This window comes from Trichosurus vulpecula, chromosome 2, assembly GCF_011100635.1.
Source record: "Trichosurus vulpecula isolate mTriVul1 chromosome 2, mTriVul1.pri, whole genome shotgun sequence".
Taxonomy (NCBI): Eukaryota; Metazoa; Chordata; class Mammalia; order Diprotodontia; family Phalangeridae; genus Trichosurus; species Trichosurus vulpecula.
Window position 1 is genome coordinate 387618040 of NC_050574.1, and position 19807 is coordinate 387637846.

General features: G+C 39.1%; 1 protein-coding gene across 1 annotated transcript; it reads left to right on the forward strand.

The window, feature by feature from the left end:
• The first annotated feature begins 4469 nt into the window (after positions 1-4469).
• Positions 4470-14006, forward strand: LYG2 (lysozyme g2). Its single transcript, XM_036746628.1, has 6 exons — positions 4470-4549; positions 5846-5913; positions 7330-7470; positions 9447-9643; positions 11312-11450; positions 13758-14006. Exons 2-6 carry the CDS (start codon positions 5871-5873, stop codon positions 13874-13876), a joined length of 639 nt encoding a protein of 212 aa, XP_036602523.1. The 5' UTR covers positions 4470-4549; positions 5846-5870; the 3' UTR covers positions 13877-14006.
• Positions 14007-19807: the final 5801 nt, after the last annotated feature.

Here is a 19807-nt window from a genome sequence, read left to right on the forward strand (position 1 = left end):
AAATGGGTTTACTTCCTATTCACTGTTAGTGATAATCTTTTGTGTAATCAGCATTTGGTGGGAAGGGGCTAAACCAGGGGAACTTGCGGCCTCAAGGCCACATGTGGCCCTCTAGGTCCTCAAGTGCAGTCCTTTGACTGAATCCAAACTTCACAGAACAAATCTTCTTAATAAAAAGATTTGTTCTGTAAAACTTGGACTCAGTCAAAAGGGCCACACCTGAGGACCTAGAAGGCCACATGTGGCCTCAAGGCCACAGGTTCTTCACTCCTGGGATATACATCTTTAGATATGGCCAAATGTGGGGATTTGTTTTGCTTGACTATGTGCATTTGTTGCAAGGGTTTGTTTTTCTTTTTTTCACTGGAGGGGGAGATAATTAGAGGGAGAGGGCAGATAGGCTAGCCTTTTGTGTTTACCTATACCTCCCCCCACCCACCAAAGGAGAATAAAACAGAAAGCCAGGAGGAATCCCAAATAGGCAGGATAGCTTTTAAAGTTACATTTTGAATTTAATATATACTTAAGAAAAAAACAAACCCTCTGCAACAGAGATTCATAGCTTCAAGTAGAAGTCTCTCCTATTCTACAATGGAAATGCCAATTTAATTTGGTGATAATTAAGTTAAAAATAAAAATTAACTTTAAAAGAGCCCCCATTTGTTTTTAACTGGGCTCAGACATGTAGAGCACAGTACTACTGTCAAATGAACAAGCCATTGATGATAGATCCCATACTGACCTGCAGGCTGTTCTCAGCTTGCCACATCCTATGTGATTGGAGTTGAAGGCAGTGTGTTGTAGTAGAAAGAATACTGGCTTTAGAGTTGAGAATTTGATCCCTGGCTCTGCTCCTTACTATCTATGTGGCCTTAGACAAATCATTTCCCCTTTCTAGACTTCCCAGAGTTTTCTCATCTACAAAATGAAGGTGTTGACCTAGCCCTAGAATCACAGGTTCCCAAAGTGGGCAATACTGCCCCCTGGGGGGTGCTGGAGTGATCCAGGGGGGCAGTAGTAGCCTCAAGGGCAATTTGGGGCTATTGAATAAAAATAAGGGGGTGGTGGAAGCATAAGGAAAGAAGGGAAGCAAAGAAAATTTTGAAAAACCATTCATACATGTTTCATCTGTTGTATAAGAGAGTTAAAGTCATAGTGATTACATTATTTTCCAAATGAACACACAAAATACAAGTTATAAACAGTGGTCAGGTCCTCTAACAGGGCTTAACAAGCAAGTGTTGGGAGGTGAGCATGCCACATACTATTTGCATACAGTCCAGTATGCATCGGCAGGAGTATGTGAGTGCAATGACTTGTTAACAATACAATGTTATAAGTTTACATGATGCAATATTGTGTCATCAAAATTTCAATGTGGGAAAAACCCCACAAATTTACAATAAATTATTAAATTTAAGATGCATCATTCAAAAATATATATATTATCTTGAAATGATGCAAATTTCCAAAAAAAAAAATTAAAAGGTTAACTAGATTTCTGGGGGGCCACTGAGTAATTTTTTTTAAGTGGGGGTGGTAGGCCAAATAAGTTTGGGAACCTTTGGCCTAGATTTATGAGGTCCCTTCCAGCTCTGAGTGCTATAAAAGCCTGATTAATGAGTAGCTTTGATTGTTGTTGATGGTGACATTCACAGTGACAGTGGTGATGGTGGAAGAGGGTGGTGGTAGTGTGTGTCCTTTATGTGTTAGCATATACCAAAGTCCTAGACCTCCAAATGACCACATGAATCACTTTCCTGGCAGCCATCTTGGGAACGATCTTATTGGCTAGGATTATCCCCATCCATTTTAAGAAATAGGTTTGGGTGATGGGAGGGGAGGAAAGGGAAGACAGCCAGAGCCTTACAGTTATAGCTCTTCATCATCTAGGTTCACTTCTGGCCAGAACATAAGCCAATGTTGGGAACAGCAATTTTCTTAAAATTAATTAATTAATTAATATTTGGTTTTCAACATTCACTACCATAAGTTTTAAATTTTCTCTGCCTCCCTCCTCTTCCGCCTCCCCAAGACAGCAAGCAATCTGATATAGGCTCTACATATGCATTCTTACAGTCGTGTTGTATAGAAGAATCAGAACATATGGGAGGAACCATGAGAAAGAAAAAACAAAACAAAACCAAAAAAAAGAGAGCAAATAGTATGCTTTGATCTGCATTCAGACTCCATAGTTCTTTCTCTGGAGGTGGATGGCATTTTCCACCATGAGTCTTTTGGAGTTGTTTTAGGTCCTTATATTGCTGAGAAGAGCTAAGTCTATCAAAGTCAGTCATCACACAATGTGGCTGTTACTGTGTACCGTGTTCTCCTGGTTCTGCTCATTTCACTCAGCATCAGTTCATATAAATCTTTCCAGGTTTTTCTGAAGTCCATTTGCTCATCATTTCTTTTTATTTATTTATTTATTTAGTATTTTTAATTTACAACGCTCAGTTCCACAAGTTTTTGAGTTCTGGATTTTCTCCCCCTCCTTTTCCTCCCCCCTCCAAGACGGCATGTAATCCAATATAGGTTCTACATATGCCTTCGCATTAAACTTATTTACACAATATTCAGGTTATAAAGAAGAATTATAGCCAATGGAATGAATCATGAGAAAGAAGAAGTAAAACCAACAAAGAAGAAGAAAGAAAAAAAAGGGAGAGAAAGCAAATAGTTTGCCTCAATCTGCATTCAGACTGTAATTCTTTCTCTGCATGTGGATAGCTTTTTTCATCATGGGTCTTTTGTATCTGTCTTTGAACCTTGTATTGCTGAGAAGAGCCGAGTCAGTCAAAGTTAGTCATCACAGATACTGTGTGTCCATAATTGTACATAATGTTCTCCTGGTTCTGCTCACTTCACTCAGCATCAGTTCATATAAGTCTTTCCAGGTTTTTCTGAAGTCTGCCTGCTCATCATTTCTTTTAGCACAATAGTATTCCATTACATTCATATACCACAACTTGTTCAGTCATTCCCCAGTTGATGGGCATCCCCTCAATTTCTAGTTCTTGGCCACCATAAAAAGAGCTGCTATATTTTTGTAAATGTGGGTCCTTTTCCCATTTTTATGATCTCTTAGGGACACAGCTCTAGAAGTGGTATTCCTGGGTCAAAGGGAATGCACAGTTTTATAGCCCTTTGGACATAGTTCCAAATTTTTCTCCAGAATGGTTGGATCAGTTCACAACTCCACCAACAATGAATTAGTAGGGAACAGCAATTCTTAAGTCAGTCTGATGTATTTAGAGCCTTCCGGGAGCTGTATTTTCCTTTTATTTGACCGTCTGAGGTCCTTTTTAGACTCAATGTATTTGTCTTTCCTGCCCCACCCTTTGCCCCTTATTCTCCACTCAGTGGGTAAGTGGGTATGTTGGGGAACTGTGTTGAGGTACAGAATCTTGTGATACCCTGTGGTAGATATGAATCTATCCCTTCTCTGATTTCTGTCCTCCCTTCAGCAAACTGTTCTTTTCTGCCAGTGGTAAGAGTAAGTATGCAAATTAGCACATAGAACATCGGACTTGGGAATCAGGAAAGACCTGGCTTTAGCCCGATCCTTGACACTTACCAACTATGTAAACCTGAGCAAATAATTTGACCTCTGTCCCACAGTTTCCTTGTCTGTAAAATGAAGTGATTGGACTTGATGTCTTGTAACGTCTCTTCTTGCTCAAAATCTGTGATCTTATGTCTCTTCTATTTGGGGCTGCCCACAGCTTAATTTCCATTATCCTAGTTATCAACAAAGAAGAAAGAAACTTATCTCTGTACCCAGACTCACTCCAACCTTCTTCCTCCAGCTCATTTCCTCCAGTAGCTCGTGAGAAACATACTCTTCCTAGTGCCTAGCTGTATAATTCTCTCACAGAACGAGTCGTCAGTAAATAGGCTGGGACCCAAATGAACAAGTGCGAGTATGCCCATGATGTGACTTGTTAATACTGGAGAACAAAGATGATGGAACTCTGCTTGTCCCATTTCCAGGCTACCAACCCGAGCATTTCCTGTTTATTTGTTTATTATTAGTTTCCTGGACACAGATTTAGGAGATGCCTGTCTGATCACAGTATTAGAAATTCCCAAATAAGCCAACAAATAAGGCCCTCCAGTGTCTCCTGGGGGGGAGGGGTTATTACAGTAATTAAAGAATTAAAGTTTAGAAAACTCTTTCATATCCTTCTATTAAAGGGGCTACCTAAGTTCAAAGCATCATAATAATCAGGCCTAATGAGATCATCAAATTAATATAGAAGGGTTCAAGCCATATATAAAGCTTTTTCAGGAGATAGGTATTTCAGGACAAGGGCGACTGGAGTCCCCTATGTCAGCTTTGAAATATTCCACCGGAGCAGCCTTCAGGTTTGTGTATGATGGAAAACCAACTGTTGACTCACAGAGGATCCTGTTGAGGTAAAGACAGAGGGAGCCTGAAGAAAACCGCTCTGTCCAGCCCTGACGTATCCCAAGCAAGTGGAACGTGTGTTTTGAAAGCCTTCTTAAAGAGGGAAGGGACGTGTTCTCTCTTTAAAGACCAAAACAGGTTAGTGGGGAGGAAGGGAGGGAAAGCATCTCTTCTGTCTTGGATCATTTCATTCAGGGTCAAATCCAGATTATTTTCTATTAATAGTGCCCCAGATATGGTTATGGACTCCAGGCAGCAACACATGTGGCAGTTCCCACTATGGTCCCAATGTGGTCACTCTCCTACTTTAAATGCTTTAAATTCTGAGTCAGGACAAGAAATAATGAGGGAACTAAGGGTGGCAAAAGCTAAGCCTAGCTTGGTGAGGCTGCATTCAGTACAATCCTGAGCCACTGGAAGTTTTCCCTCTTTCATTTCTAAATAATTGCAGTTTGCATTTTTGGGTGTGGGGGATAGTTGGGGGCCTGGACCTATGATTTCATCAGCATCCCTCAGTTGGAAATTCCCTCCATTGATGAAACTTATAGTCTTAGAAGGTTGCCTAGGGGTACTGAGAGGTTAAGTCACTTGCCCAGGGCCACCCAGCCTGGTCAGCATATGTCAGAGGTGGAACCTGAACCCTGACTTCAAGCCCATCACTATGGACTATATACCACATTTCCACTTCTTGCACCTAAGCAAGGCTTAAAAAAATTTGTTAAATATTTAATTAAATATGAATTATCACATAAAAAGAGAGAAGAAAGCACTGTGTTTACATACCTGCCTACTACCTTTGTGTGTGCATGCATGTGGGGATGTAGAATGAATGAAATAGAACTAAAATAAGTTTAAAGTTTGCATTGAGGAAAGGGACTAGAATGATGTAGGAAAAAACACTGGACTAGAAGGCAAAAGACTTGGATTCTAATCTTGGCTTTTCCATGAGCACTGGGCTTAGAATCAGGAAGACTCCTTAAGTTCAAATCTGGACTCAGACACTTACGAGCTGTGTGACCCTGGACAAGTCACTTAACCCTGGTGCCTCAGTTCCTCATCTGTAAAATGAGCTGGAGAAGAAAATGGCAATATCTCTGCCAAGAAAACCCCAAATGGGTTCACAAAGAGTAGGACACGACTTACTCGACAACAAACCCATAGCAAATTGCTTCATTTTGCTGGGCCCCAGTTTCTGTAAATCTGCCTGGAATCACACATTGAAGAGAATGAGGGGGGTTAGATCTCTGGGCCTTAAAACCCTATGGTTCTGCACAACCATTAGATCATGTCCCATGATTGCTCCTGGGAATTTTTTGCATTAAAGATTTAGGCATTGAAATAAGCTGCATTGACTTTTTCATTGACTCAAAATACATTTTCATTACTGAAGTTTCTGTTTTTTCTATTTAAACTTTATTTCAAAAATCGTTCTAGGTCCTACAAGATAAGATCCATCAGCATGTTATTTCCTGTCACTTTTTTGGGCCTTGCTGTCGTCATTGGTGAGTTCCGTGTGTGTGTATTTGTGTATGTGTATGTGTATGTGTGTGTGTGTGTGTATGTGTGTGTTTTTAATACAGTTTACTATTGCCCCCAAAACCATACTGTGCAACAGTAACTTCAAAAGTGCAATTTTTTTCTATTTTTTTCATGAAAATATTAAAGTAGAAGTGAGTTACCACGTACATATATATTTGAAGCTAGAAAACCTCACCATCCTTGGCCTATTGGGTTTTTTTCCATGATAAATTGAGATACAGATAGTATAGGGAAGGTTCAAAGCTTTGGGTCTCCACTCACACACAGGGGGTGCAATTTCCAATTCTTGCCTAGGGTGCAAAAACATTTAGTCTCTGTTCTTCCTCAAGCCCGAGTTATAATTCACTCCATGGGACGAAAGATTATAGGCTGGGTGTGAGAGAGTTTCTTTGGAACAAATAGACAGATACATATAATTATTCATCATGCTGATTAATAAAATAATACCTTGAATCTGCGTTGCCCCTAACCTTTAAAGACATGAGATAGAGCAGCAGAACTTTCTTGAATTAATAAATTCAAGATGTGCTAAGCATCGCTAACATATTTTAGAGTAAAGGATTTTATTAAATAATAAGCTAAAGTTCTCCTTTTGGAAGTTTGGTTGATGGCTTCAGGGATGCCATGGAGGTTGCCATTTCTCCTACTCCAATCCTGATTAATCTTTCTAATGAATAGCTCCAACAGCATCACTTCCCCACCTCAAAGACCTTCATTAACTCCTCATTGCCTACTAGGGAGGGGGCGAATAAGCCAGATATGTGAAAGGCACTATGCTAAGCACTTTATAAATATTGTGTCATTTGATCCTCAAAATAATCTCATGAGCTATTCTTATTATCCTCGTTTTACAATTGAGGAAACTGAGGAAGAAGTTAAGTGACCTGTCCAAGGTCACAGAGTTAGCAAGTATCAGAGGCAGGATTTGAACTCAGATCTTCCTGACTCCAGGCCCAACACTCTCCTGTACCCATCAACTGCCTAACAGATTAAGTTTGTACTCCATATCCAATAGAGGGCCTTGAAAGACTGGCTCTAGTCTTTCTACCTTTTCAGTTTTATCTCAGAGTGCTTCCTTACCTCCCCTAAACTGCCCTAAGTATCATATAAGTTAGACCATTTGACATTCCCTTAACATTAGAATGCAATCACCTTGAGGGCAGGGCCTTGTCATCCATGTTTGTATCTCCCTCTACTATACTTAGTGCGCACAGTGTAGCCGCTCAATAAATATTTGAATTATTGAAAGAATGAATACCTAACGAGGTAAGGAAAAGGTCCAATGCTCCTCACAGTCTACAGGTTTAATCATATTCAAAATGGCAACCCAACTTATGTTTTCTCACAGGCTTGGTTTAAAATAGCCTTTTGCTTTTCAGTTACTTCTGAAGGCACTTATCCATATCCTCCCCCCGTGAATTCCCACTTCCAGCCTCATCTGTACCATGGTTGCTATGGTGATATCATGAGTATGGACACCCCTGGAGCCTCCTGTGATACAGACAGATTGATCAACTGCGGTAGGTGCACATTTAACATTCCCCCTTTCCCTTTATATCTTCCTAGGACTCTCCCTTAAAGAAGTTGCTTTTATCTTTGTATATTATTTCCTCTGTTGTTTCCTTCTCCCACCTCCCTTTGCCTATCTTACCACTATTAAGATCACAGAACCATAGAATACAGATCTGGAAGGAAGCAGAGAGACTAAGCCACTCATTTTACCAACAAAGAAACTGAGGCCTAGCTAAGTAAAATGACTTGCCTTAACTGCTCAGTGATAAATTGGCACCAGGCCCCACATCTTCTGTATTCCAGCCCAGTATCTCATTCCACTATGCTAGTTTAATTTAATTAAAACCTGCTTTATCTCTGAAACATCAGTTCTGAAATTCAGGGATTTCTCTCTGAGTGAGGGAGGAGGGGCTGGGGGGAGGATGAGTATGGAAATAGCTTTCTAAGGAAAGCTTCCTGGAAGTTGGAAGTCAGTGTAGAATAGTTAGAAGGATACAGAACTTAGAGTCAGGCAATATGGGTTCTATTAGGCTGCTGTTTGGCCTTGAACAAGTCTGAATCTCTCTGAGCCTGTTATCTGTAAAGTCAGAGGGATGGACCAGCTGATCTCTAAGGTCCCAACCTGCTTTAATATTCTATGGTTCTGAATGTGGCTTGGGGGAGAAGGTGTGTTCTCTAGGATTTTGGGCTTCCTTAGTGACAAGCATTGTTGGACTGACTATGGCTGTCGTTCTTCCCTAAAAGATGTGTAGCACAGGCTACATTCACATGAGCAGGCTGGGTCCCTGGGAGCTCCCCTCAGGGTTCCAGGGGTAATCCTGCATAATCAGGGATGGCTTCTCTAATTCTGTTACTCATGAGTCCCCACTAGTGAGCATCCCCCATTAACTACTAGTTAATTAATCAGCAGAATTAATTAGCTTTTAGAAAAGGTTATTTTCCAAAGTAGCTTAGTAAGAAGAGTTGGTACAAACATCCTCCCCAAACAAGGGACATGCTCTTCCACAAGTACACACAGAGTCCTGGGGAACCCAGACTGAAGCTTAGAACATGTGGTGAAGGTGTAACTCACAGCCTCAGCTTCTAGTAAGTCCTTTTCTCCCATTCATGAAGTCCTTATGAAGTTCCACTTAGGTATGGCACAGTTTTCTGCTGGGTTCCCTGTAGAGTTCTAAAGGTGCCCTTTTATTCAGCATTACCTAAATCGTTCTCAGCTCCCAATGCACATGCTGATGCCAGTCACTGCTAGCCCAGGGGCACTGTTGGATGCCCATGGATAAGTCTGAAAATCTTTCTACCTTTTGAAATTCACAAGATCATCCTCTGGTCCAGTGGGGAAAGGAGACAGAAGTTCTCTCATTTCCCTCCTCATCCTCCAACTCTCAAGCAATTCCCTCTCAAGGGCTTGGATGGAACTACTTTTTTTTTTTTGAGCGGGGAAGGCAGGGCAATTGGGGTTAAGTGGCTTGCCCAAGGTCACACAGCTCATGTGTCAAGTGTCTGAGGTCACATTTGAACTCAGGTGCTCCTGACTCCAGGGCTGGTGCTCTATTCACTGCGCCATCTAGCTGCCCTGATGGAACTACTTCTAACTATAGACTGTCCCACTACAGAAATACATGTGAAATGGCTCACTATTTTGTCCAAGCCTCACAGGGTATGTCTAAGTCCTCTCAACCAATTCCAATACACTTCCTGTGTAGCATTATTTCATTTCATCCAATGGCTTTCGATCCTTCCAGACTGATTAAAGACTTCTCATACCAAGTTTATAATCTGTGATTGATTGATAAGAGGTGTTTTTTTTCCCAGATAAATGTATCAAAGCTAGAGCATCTTGTTGGGTACTTTAAATGGGGTAGGGCAATTGATTCAAATGACCCCTACTCTTACGGATATTTTTAAAATTCCCAGTCACTTTCAAGAATAAAGTAAACTAATCGCAGAAGTAGAGAAAGTACAGTTATTTCCATTTCTACTATAGGGATCCGTGGCTCAGAAATGTTTGCTGAGATGGATTTGGTGCTTATGAAGAAATATCAAACTATAATTAAAGATGTTGGACAGAAACAATGTGTGGATCCTGCTTTGATTGCTGGAATTATCTCCAGAGAGACCCATGCTGGGTCTGTACTCCAAGATGGCTGGGACCTTCAGGGACTTAAATTTGGTCTGATGCAGGTAACTGTCAAGAAACAATACCCATGGTTCAGAAATGATGTTCTCCTTTCCACCAAAATACCAGCAAAACCAGAAACGCTCTTACAGCCCTTTAATAGGGGAAAAAGTGGTACAGAGGATAAAGAGCTGGATTTGGATACAGAGGACCTCAAATGTCAGCCCTGCAATATAAGTCACTTCATCTCTGGCCTTCGGTTTCTCCATCTAAGGGGACATTTACTGAAATGTTGAACAGTTTCTGCTTAACATCTTAGCTGCTTTCTTTAGGCCCTATCTGTCATTGGTGACTCTAAAAGATGCCTCATAAGAATGTAGTAGCTTGATGAACAAGGAACAAGTGAATTATAGCATAGTTATTATTTGGATCCGCCCTGTGATCTCACTGGTAGAGGGAACTTCTACTAAGGAAAGACCCTCTACCAATGTAGATTGGCTTCTGCTCTGAAACTGATGGCCTTGGAGAGTTGTCTGGAGCACTGAGAAGTGACAGGCCTAAGGTTACCCAGCCAGGATGTGCCACAGGCTGGGCTAGAACTCAGCTCTTTGTGACCTTTGGACTCTCTGCATATGACGCTTCAAATGGGGAAAGTTATAAAAGAGCCTCTAAATTCAGATTTTGACTAATTAATTTTAAGAAAATTATTATATTAATAGAATGTTCTCCATAGCATAACTAAAAAAGAAAGTAAATTTTTATCACTTTGGACCAAAATACTGGGTAATTGAGTAATATTCCTCACTCCTAACGAACTCAATAATAGATTGTTGTGGGAGGCGAGAGGTAGGGGATTTTGAATTATCCAGATAATTGCCTTAACTTTCAATGCAGTAAAGGACTCCATAGTTAGGCATTGGTTTTTGCTATACATAACTGGATAATTGACATTTTACTGTAACTAGCTATGTGAACTTGAGCTAGTTTACCTTTTCTGGACCCCAGTCCCCTCAGTATCTATGGTTATTGTGAAGAAAGCACTTCATAAACCTTAGAGGGTTATTAGAAGTATGAATGTTGGTCCTTTGATGGGTTTTTAATCACATTAATGAAGGCACATTCTCTAGAGAAGCTATCACAAATATAAGCTATTATTTTTAGAATAAATGTTTAAAAGCAATATCTTGCTTTTACTGTGAAGACCTGGCATTTGAGTAGCCAGTTTGCTTTTGAATAATGTTATCTTAGTATTGGTTTTTTTCATGCTGAAGCTGTTCAGTAACTCATTTCCCCCAAAACTTTTTTTTTAAATCATAACTTCCATTTATACAATGCTTTATAGTTTATGAATTACATTACCTTGCAATAATTACATTATTCCACTTGATCCTCACAGCAGTATTCTGACATACGGGGTATAAATATTCATTCCTATTTTAAAGAAGAGGAAACTAAAGGTCAGAGAGATTAAATGAATTACCCATGGTAACAGCTAGTAAGTGGTGGAGCTGGGACATGTCCCAAGTCTTCTGCCTCCAAATACGGTACTTATTTTAACACATGACTTTCTTCTCACTGAAGAAAAGAAATAACTTGAGAAATAACCCTTTGTGGGTAAATAAGGAGGGAAGCTCAAAATCTGAGAAATAACAAATGAATTTGGAAGGGAAAGGACAACAGAAAAAACTATATTTTCTCCCAGGGATTCTGACTTTGTTATTTCATCCTTTTAGCTTGATAAACACACTTATCACCCCACTGGAGCCTGGGATAGTCAAGAGCACCTTACACAGGCTGTAACGATTCTAATTGACAAAATTAAGGCAATCCAGAGAAAATTCCCAACCTGGACCATGAGCCAACACCTGAAAGGTGAGTCATATTTATCTGTTGAAATGAGCAGTGAATAAAATTACTTCTGACCTGAATGTTATCCTTGAAAGATTGGCAACACCGAAGCTATTTAGCTGAAATGGCATTGGTAAATGAGGATTTGTGTACCTGAGGCTTGTTCAATTTAATAATGTGCCAAACTTTAGACTTTTAAGGAATTCTGTGGTTTAGTGTCTCACTAGCCAAACCACATACCCTGTCCGACATGTTGGAAACAAGGTGGTGAGAAAGCATGTCTTGAGATGGGGGGTGGGAGGTGGGTTTGGGTTTTGATTTGGATTTAAACCCCACCTCTGTTACTAACTCCCCAAGTGACCTTGGGGAAGTCATTTAATGTCTCTATGCCTGTTTCCTCTATGAATTTAGAAGTTTGGGCTAAATGGCCTCTAAGTGCCTTTCCAGCTCTAAACTTATCAAGCCAATATCCAATAAGTAGTGTCCAATAATTAATTACTTATTATGTGGCAGGAACTGTGCTAAGTACTGGGGATACACTTAATAAAAATTGCCCTCAAGGAGCTTATAATCAATTGGGGGAGACACACAGAAGAAGGCAAGAAAATAAGGGAGGTAGGAGTTTCTGTCCTCTATAAAGTAAGGTATCAGGAAGAATTTGTTACTCTGCCCCCAGCCCTCTAATCAGAGGAGAGAGGAGGCTGGGGGAAATGGTATCAGTCAAAGCTTGATTTGGTGATGAGATTATGAGATTTCTGAAAGAAGCCTCATCTCTGAAAAAGTTCAAAATGTAGTGAGACTTCTTCCCCCCTGGGGAAATTACTATTCCAGGACAAGACACTTTCATATGGGGTCTGTTTGATTTCTTAACTATGATTTTAGAGGTTCTGAGACTCTGGCATAAAATGGTGATAAGTGGGAGTATGACCTCACTTAAAGTATTTGCTTCTGAGCTCTATATTTTAGGAAGGATATTAATAAACTGGAGTGTATGCAGAGGAGGGCAACCAAGATGCTGAAGGTCCTCGAAACCATTTTGTGCAAGGATGACTTAAAGGAACCGGACAAGTTTGTTCAGTTGGAGAAGAGAAGACTTTGGCTCCAGTTAGAATCAATGGGTAGAAATTGCATAGAGACAATTTAGGCTTGATATCAGAGGGAAACTCCCTAGAGGCAGGTAGGGTGGTAAAGTGGATAGAATGCTGGATTTAGAGTCGGTAAGACCTAAGTTCAAATCCAGACTCAGACACTATGGGACGCTGGGAAAGTCGATTAACCCCTGTCTGCCTCAGTTTCCTCAACCACGAAATGGGGATAATAAATACCTCAAATGAGATAATATTTGTAAAGTGCTTTGCAAATCTTAAAGTGATATATAAATGCTAACTATTAGCAATTAGAGTTCACTGAAAGTGGAATTGGCCTCCAGAGGAAGCCTGTTAACCCTCATTGGAAGTCTTAAAAAGATTGAATGCCCACTTACTAGGTATATTATAGTGGAGATTCTTGTTCAGCTATAGTTTGGATTAATTGTTCCCTGAGGTCTTTTTCAACTGTGACATTCTGAGACTCAGGAGACAAAAGTTCATGTGTGGACGATTATTTTCACCAAAATGACAAGCTCCTAAAGGGACAAGGTTTGGTCATTATTTTCCTACATAGTCTAGGACAAGCACAGTCATGGCAAATATTTTTAAGCAGTGAGACTTTGTTGATGTTCAATTTAGATCCCTTGATGCAAAAACCATTGTCTTAGCAATTGCAAATACCTATAGGATAAGAACAAATACTTGAAAAGATGCTCACAGTGGAGATGAACCAGGGGCGGAGGGTCTTTCTCTGACCAGAGCTGGACTATTCAAGGGGATAAGCTGACATTTTCCAAGTAACCTGAAGGTTATCCTGTATTTTTAGAAGGGGAGAAAAAGAAAGGAGTCCTTTTTTTTATATAAATTTATTTTTTTATTTTTAGTTTACAACACTCAGTTCCACAAGTTTTTGAGTTCCAATTTTTCTCTCCCTCCCTCTCCTCCCCCTATCCCCCAAGAGAGCATGTGATCCAATGTAGGTTCTACACATACCTTCACATTGAACATATTTACATAATAATCCAGTTGTAAAGAAGAATTACAACCAATGGAAAGAATCATGAGAAAGAAAAAATGAATCCAAAAAAGAAGGAAAAAAAGGAGGGAGCAAACAGTTTGCCTCAATATGCATTCAGAAGTCCCTTTTTTTAGGAAAACTTTGATTTGGCATCACAGGATTTTCTCTTCCTATTTCTAGCTGAAATTCCTCATTTAGTTCTGATGCTTTTGTGTTCTATTTCAGGTGGTCTCTCTGCCTACAAATCTGGGCTCGAGGGCATTATAACCCCTAGTGATGTGGAAAATGACTACGCCAACGATATTCTTGCCCGGTGTAAATTTTACAAGAGACACGGCTTTTAAGTTTGAGGAGACTGGCCACGTGGGTTCCCATTTGGCAAGAGAGAACAAGTGAGAGCATGGTATTCCATACACGCACGCTTACCATTGGTTGGAATAAATTAATTACTAAATTTCCCTATTAGAAAATTGTTCCCAGGAAGCAGAGGGTATGCTAATACCTGAAATTAGAGGTTCTTAACTTGGGGCCCATGGGCTCCTAATAATGGAGAAATTTCAGGGGGTCCATTAACTTGGATAGAAAAATATGTGTCTTTATTTCCACTAATCTCTAACCGAAATTAAGCATTTCCTTGAATTATGAATAAAGGCAATAAATCACAGTAATATTAAGTTTCACCAGACTGCCAAAGAAGTCCAGGACACACGCAAAAATTAAGAAGCGCTGCCTTAGATCTTGTTGCTCCCCACATTGAAAACAGAACCTGAACAAGTCATAAACAGCAGCATCCTGGGGACTGGAAACCTTGATTCCACCCCTCCTGGCAATCTTCACCAATGCTGTCTCCTATCTAGGCCCCAGCCTTGTTCACTCCACACTAGTACCAGAGACATTTCTCTACAGGTCCTAGGATGTTTGTTCATAGCATATGACCTCCAATTGCATAGGCAGTATTTCTAGGTTGTGCCAAAAATTATTCCCCCCACAACTCACCCCCCCCCACGCCCTGCCCTGCCAACACATATACACACAAAAAATTCCAAACCTTTCTTACATGATTGGCCTATCCTGGGAGATTATGGTATGTATGTGTGTGTGTGTGTGTGTGTGTGTGTGTGTGTGTGTGTATATATATATATATATATACACATATATATATATATACACACCATATATATACACACCATATATATATACACATATATATATATGGTATATAATACGGTATATTCAACTGGTCAACTATGGCATATGATATGGTATTTTCAATTGGTCAACTATGTCCATTGGACCTGTTGAATTGTAAGGCTAAGTACAATGCAACATGACCTTGAAGTTCATTGCCCAACCCTTGGTTCAATATTTCAGTCCCAACTCCCTTTTCTTAGTCCCCAAATGTCTCTCAAAAATCTAATTTAAAGTAATGCACTTACTCCAACAGGGCTTTCACCTGAGAGGGGTTCACCTCTATATGCCTGATATTCAGCATTTCTATAGTAGAATCCAAGGCCTCGACTGGTACCCTTAGCTTCCTTTCGTGTCTCCAGCAATGTAATCTCCTCTATTAAAAGTACTATCCATGCAATGCAGTGACAGGAGTATACCTGACATATGAATCCCTCCTTTGCAAACATGCAGGGTTATATTCTGGACACCAAGATGAACTCCTCCAGAAATGCAGTATCTCTCTCTTCATCACCTCTAAAAGGGGTGTAGAGATAATGATGGTTTTTTTTCCAAGGACCTAGGAAAACAGTCAACTTGACCTGCACTGGACAATTGGGTTGCTCTAAGATTTTAGCAATCTTGTTTAAAGTTCTATGAATCATTCCATTAAGATTCCTCCACCTTAGGCAACACTCAGTTAAGTGAATGGGAAAGGAGTAAGTGCTTCCATGGTAGTACTGGTGTCTCTGACGTGGACCAACTCATATATACAAACATACATACATATACACACATAGACATATTCTAACATCCCAGCTTTGGGTATTCTTTCCCAGAGCTCTCTTTTTTTCTTGTGTGGATATTGCTGAGGCCTCAAAAATTGTCCGTCATCTGCCATGATATTCTCCCTATTGCTTCCCAAATGCTGTATGGAACTCACAACATGGGCACTGAAGCACTATCAGAATGCATTAGCCTTCACTGACCCCAGTATCCACCTTTTTCAACATCCTACAAATTCAGTTCAAAGCCTTCTCCTGAAAGTGAATCCAAACTGCCAGTTCCATTCCAGCTATAACTCACATTCTGCTTCTCTCTCTCTTAATTGTATCCTTTTAAATCTTAAGAAAAATTGTTTTATTGCATTTTTACTGTCTACAAATGTCTCAATGCATTCTAATTCTGAACCTGAATCACTGGATTGGCCTGAGTTAGTCCTGACCCACTGTACTTTGGTGTTAGTCTGCAGTGGTTGATTGCTATGACTTCATGGTTAAATTCATTTTTGAACTGGGGAAAGGGTAGTATAGAAGTCAGGGAGCCTTGGGTAATTAGATAGATATAGGACTCTGGCATTCTGCAGCAACAATTCTATTAGGGTTAATAACCCTAATAAACCTAATAACCCTCTCAATGGGATGAGGAAGAAGTTCTCTCTGATCCTGCAGAATTAGCCTCATGGATGTTTTAAGAAGTTTGACAGGAAGAGAAGAAGTATTATAAGACTATCCCCTGACTCTTATTAACTTTTTAAAAATGGGATAACCAGCATAAAGAAAATGACGATAAATTATCTCCAGGTATTTGGTGATTAGAGGCAGAGGTAAGGACCATGCCTTGAAGGTAGAGGAGAAGATTATGTATCTAGTAATGGCTTTGAAGAAAAGGACAATGCTAATGGAAATGGGAATTGATAGGCTGAAGTATGACGTCTGACTTCATAGTTGCAGGATATAAAATAAACTCACATAAATCATCAGCATTTCTATATATTACCAAGAAAGCCCAGCAGCAAGAAATACAAAAAGAAATTCCATTTAAAAGAGTGATAGACAATATAAAATACTGGGAAGTCCACCTGCCAAGACAAACCCAGAAACTATATGAACACGATTACAAAGCATATTTTACACAAATAAAGTCAGATCTGAACAATTTGAGAAACATTAATTGCTCATGGGTAAGCCAAGTCAATATAATAAAAATGACAATTCTACCTAAACTAATCTAATTATTCAATGCCATACCAATTAAATTACCAAAAAATTTTATTGAGCTAGAAAAAATGATAACAAAATTCAACTGGAAGAATAAAAAGTCAAAAAAGCTGCTGGGAAAACTGGAAATAGTATGGCAGAAACTGGACATAGACCAATATCTGACAGTGTATACCAAAATGAAATCCAAATGGATACACAATTTAGATATAAAGGCTGATACTACAAGGAAATTAGGGGAGTAAGGAATAGTTTATCTGTCAGATTTATGGAGAATGGAGGAATTTATGACCAACAAGAGATATAGAACGTTATGAAATGCAAAATGGATAATTTTGATTATATTAAATTGAAAATTTTTTGCACAAACAAAGCCAATGCAAGCAAGATTGGGAGGGAAGCAGAAAACTGGGAAAGAATTTTTACAACCAGTGTCTCTGATAAAGGCCTTATTTCTAAAATATATAGAGAACCGAGTCAAATTTATAAGAATACAAGTCATTCCCTAATTGATAAATGGTCAAAGGATATGAACAGACAGTTTTCAGAGGAAGAAAATAAAGCTATCTATAGTCATATGAAAAAAATGCTCTAAATCACTATTGATTAGAGAAATGTAAATCAAAACAACTCTGAGGTACCACATCACACCTATCAGATTGGCTAACACAACAAAACAGGAAAATGATAAATGCTGGAGAAGATGTGGGAAAACTGGAACACTAATTCATTGTGGTAGAGCTGTGAACTGATCCATCCATTCTGGAGAACAATCTGGAACTATGCCCAAAGGGCTATAAAAATGTGCGTACTCTTTGACCCAGCAATGCCACTTCTAGGTCTGTATCTCAAAGAGATCATAAAAATGAGAAAAGGACCCACATATACAAAAATATTTATAGTAGCTCTTTTTGTGGTGGCCAAGAACTAGAAATTGAGGGGACGCCCATCAATTGGGGAATGGCTGAACAAGTTGTGGTATATGAATGTAATGGAATACTATTGTGCTATAAGAAATGATAAACAGATGGACTTCAGAAAAACCTGGAAAGACTTGTATGAACTGATGCTGAGTGAAATGAGCAGAACCAGGAGAACACTGTACACAGTGACAGCCACAGTGTGCAATGATTGACTTTGATAGACTTAGCCCTTCTCAGCAAGGACCTAAATCAATACCAAAGGAATCATGATGGAAAATGCCATCCATATCGAGAAAAAGAACTATAGAGTCTGAATACATTGTGAAGCAGACTATTTCTTTTTTTTTTTTGCTTTGTTTTTTTTTTCTTTCTCATGGTTCCTCTCATTCGTTCTAATTCTTCTATACAACATGACTAATGTGAAAATATGTTTAATAGGAATGTATATGTAGGGCCTATATCAAATTGCATGCCATCTTGGGGAGGGGGAAGGGGAAAAAGGGGGAGAAAATTTATAACTTATGGAAGCGAACATTGAAAACAAAAAATAAATAAATTAACTTAGAAAAAATAAAAGGTCAAGAATACCAAAGGAATTAATGAAAAAATGTGAACGATGGTGGCTGAGCCCATACCAGATCTCAAACTGTATTATAAAGCAGTAATCATCAAAACAATCTGGTACTGGCTAAGAAATAGAGTGGTGGATCAATGGAATAGATTAGGTGCATGATACACACTAGTAAGTCACCACAGTAATCTAGTGTTTGATAGGTCCAAAGACCCCAGCCTCTAGGATAAGAACTCACTATTTGAGAAAAAATCCTGGGAAAACTGGAAATTAGTCTGGCAAAAACTGGGTAGAGACCAACATTATACATCATATACCAAGATAAGGTCAAAACGGATATATAATTTAGACATAAAGAGTGATACCATGGGCAAATTAGGGGTACATAGAATGGTTTATCTGCCAGATTTATGGATAAGGGAAGAATTTATTACCAAACAAGAATTTATTACCAAAACATTATGAGATGTAAAATGGATGGTTTTGATTTTATTTAAAGGGTTTTGCACAAACAAAACCAATGAAACCAAGATTAGAAGGAAAGCAGAAAGCTGGGAAATTTTTTTTTACAGCAAGTGTCTCCGATAAAGGCCTCATTTCTCAGATATATAGAGAACTGAGTTTTACAAGAACAAGTCCCCAATTGACAAATGGTCAAAGGATATGAACAGTTTTCAAATGAAGAAATGAAAGCTCTTTATAGTCATATGAAAAAATGCTCTAAATCACTACTGATTAGGGAAATGTAAATTAAAATAACTCTGAAGTACCACCTCACACCTATCAGATTGGCTAATTGACAGAAAAGGAAAATGATAAATGTTGGAGAGAATGTGGGAAAATTGGGATACCGATGCATTGTTGGTGGAATTGTGAACTGATCCAATCATTTTGGAGAGAAAGTTGGAACTATGCGCAAAGGGCAATAAAACTGTGCATACCCTTTGACCCAGCAGTACCACTACTACGTTTGTATGTCAAAGATACTTTTACAAAAGGCAGGGAAGGAAGGGCCTATTTGTACAAAAATATTTATAGCAGCTGTTTTTGTGGAGGCAAAAAATAGGAAATGGAAGAAATGCCAATGAATTGGGGAATGTCTGAAGAAGTTGTGGTATAGGTGAGGTAGGCAGCTAACTGGGAAAGGGTAAGGGTAAGGAACCAGCAATAATGGACACATTCTTTTATTGGTTTTGGATGGAGTTTGATTTCCTTGGTGTAGGAAAACCACAATGAGCAATTTCTCTTTATTAATGCAGATAAGCATCTACTCTGCAACTCATAGACTTAGAATGTTTCCTGGGGTACTAAGAGGTTAAGAGACTTACTTTTTGCAGATGATATGATGATTTACTTGAGAACCCTAGAGAGACAACTAAAAAAGTTCATTGAAACAATGAATAACTTCTATATATTATGAACAAAATCCAACAGGAAGAGATAGAGGGAGAAATTTCACTTAAAATAACTATAAGCAGTACAAAAAACTTGGGAATCTACCTCTCAAGAAACAAAGGAACTATATGATGAGAATTACAAAATGTTTCACACATATAAAGAGAGATCTAAATAATTGGAGAAATATTTATTGCTCATGGGTAGGTCAAATCAATA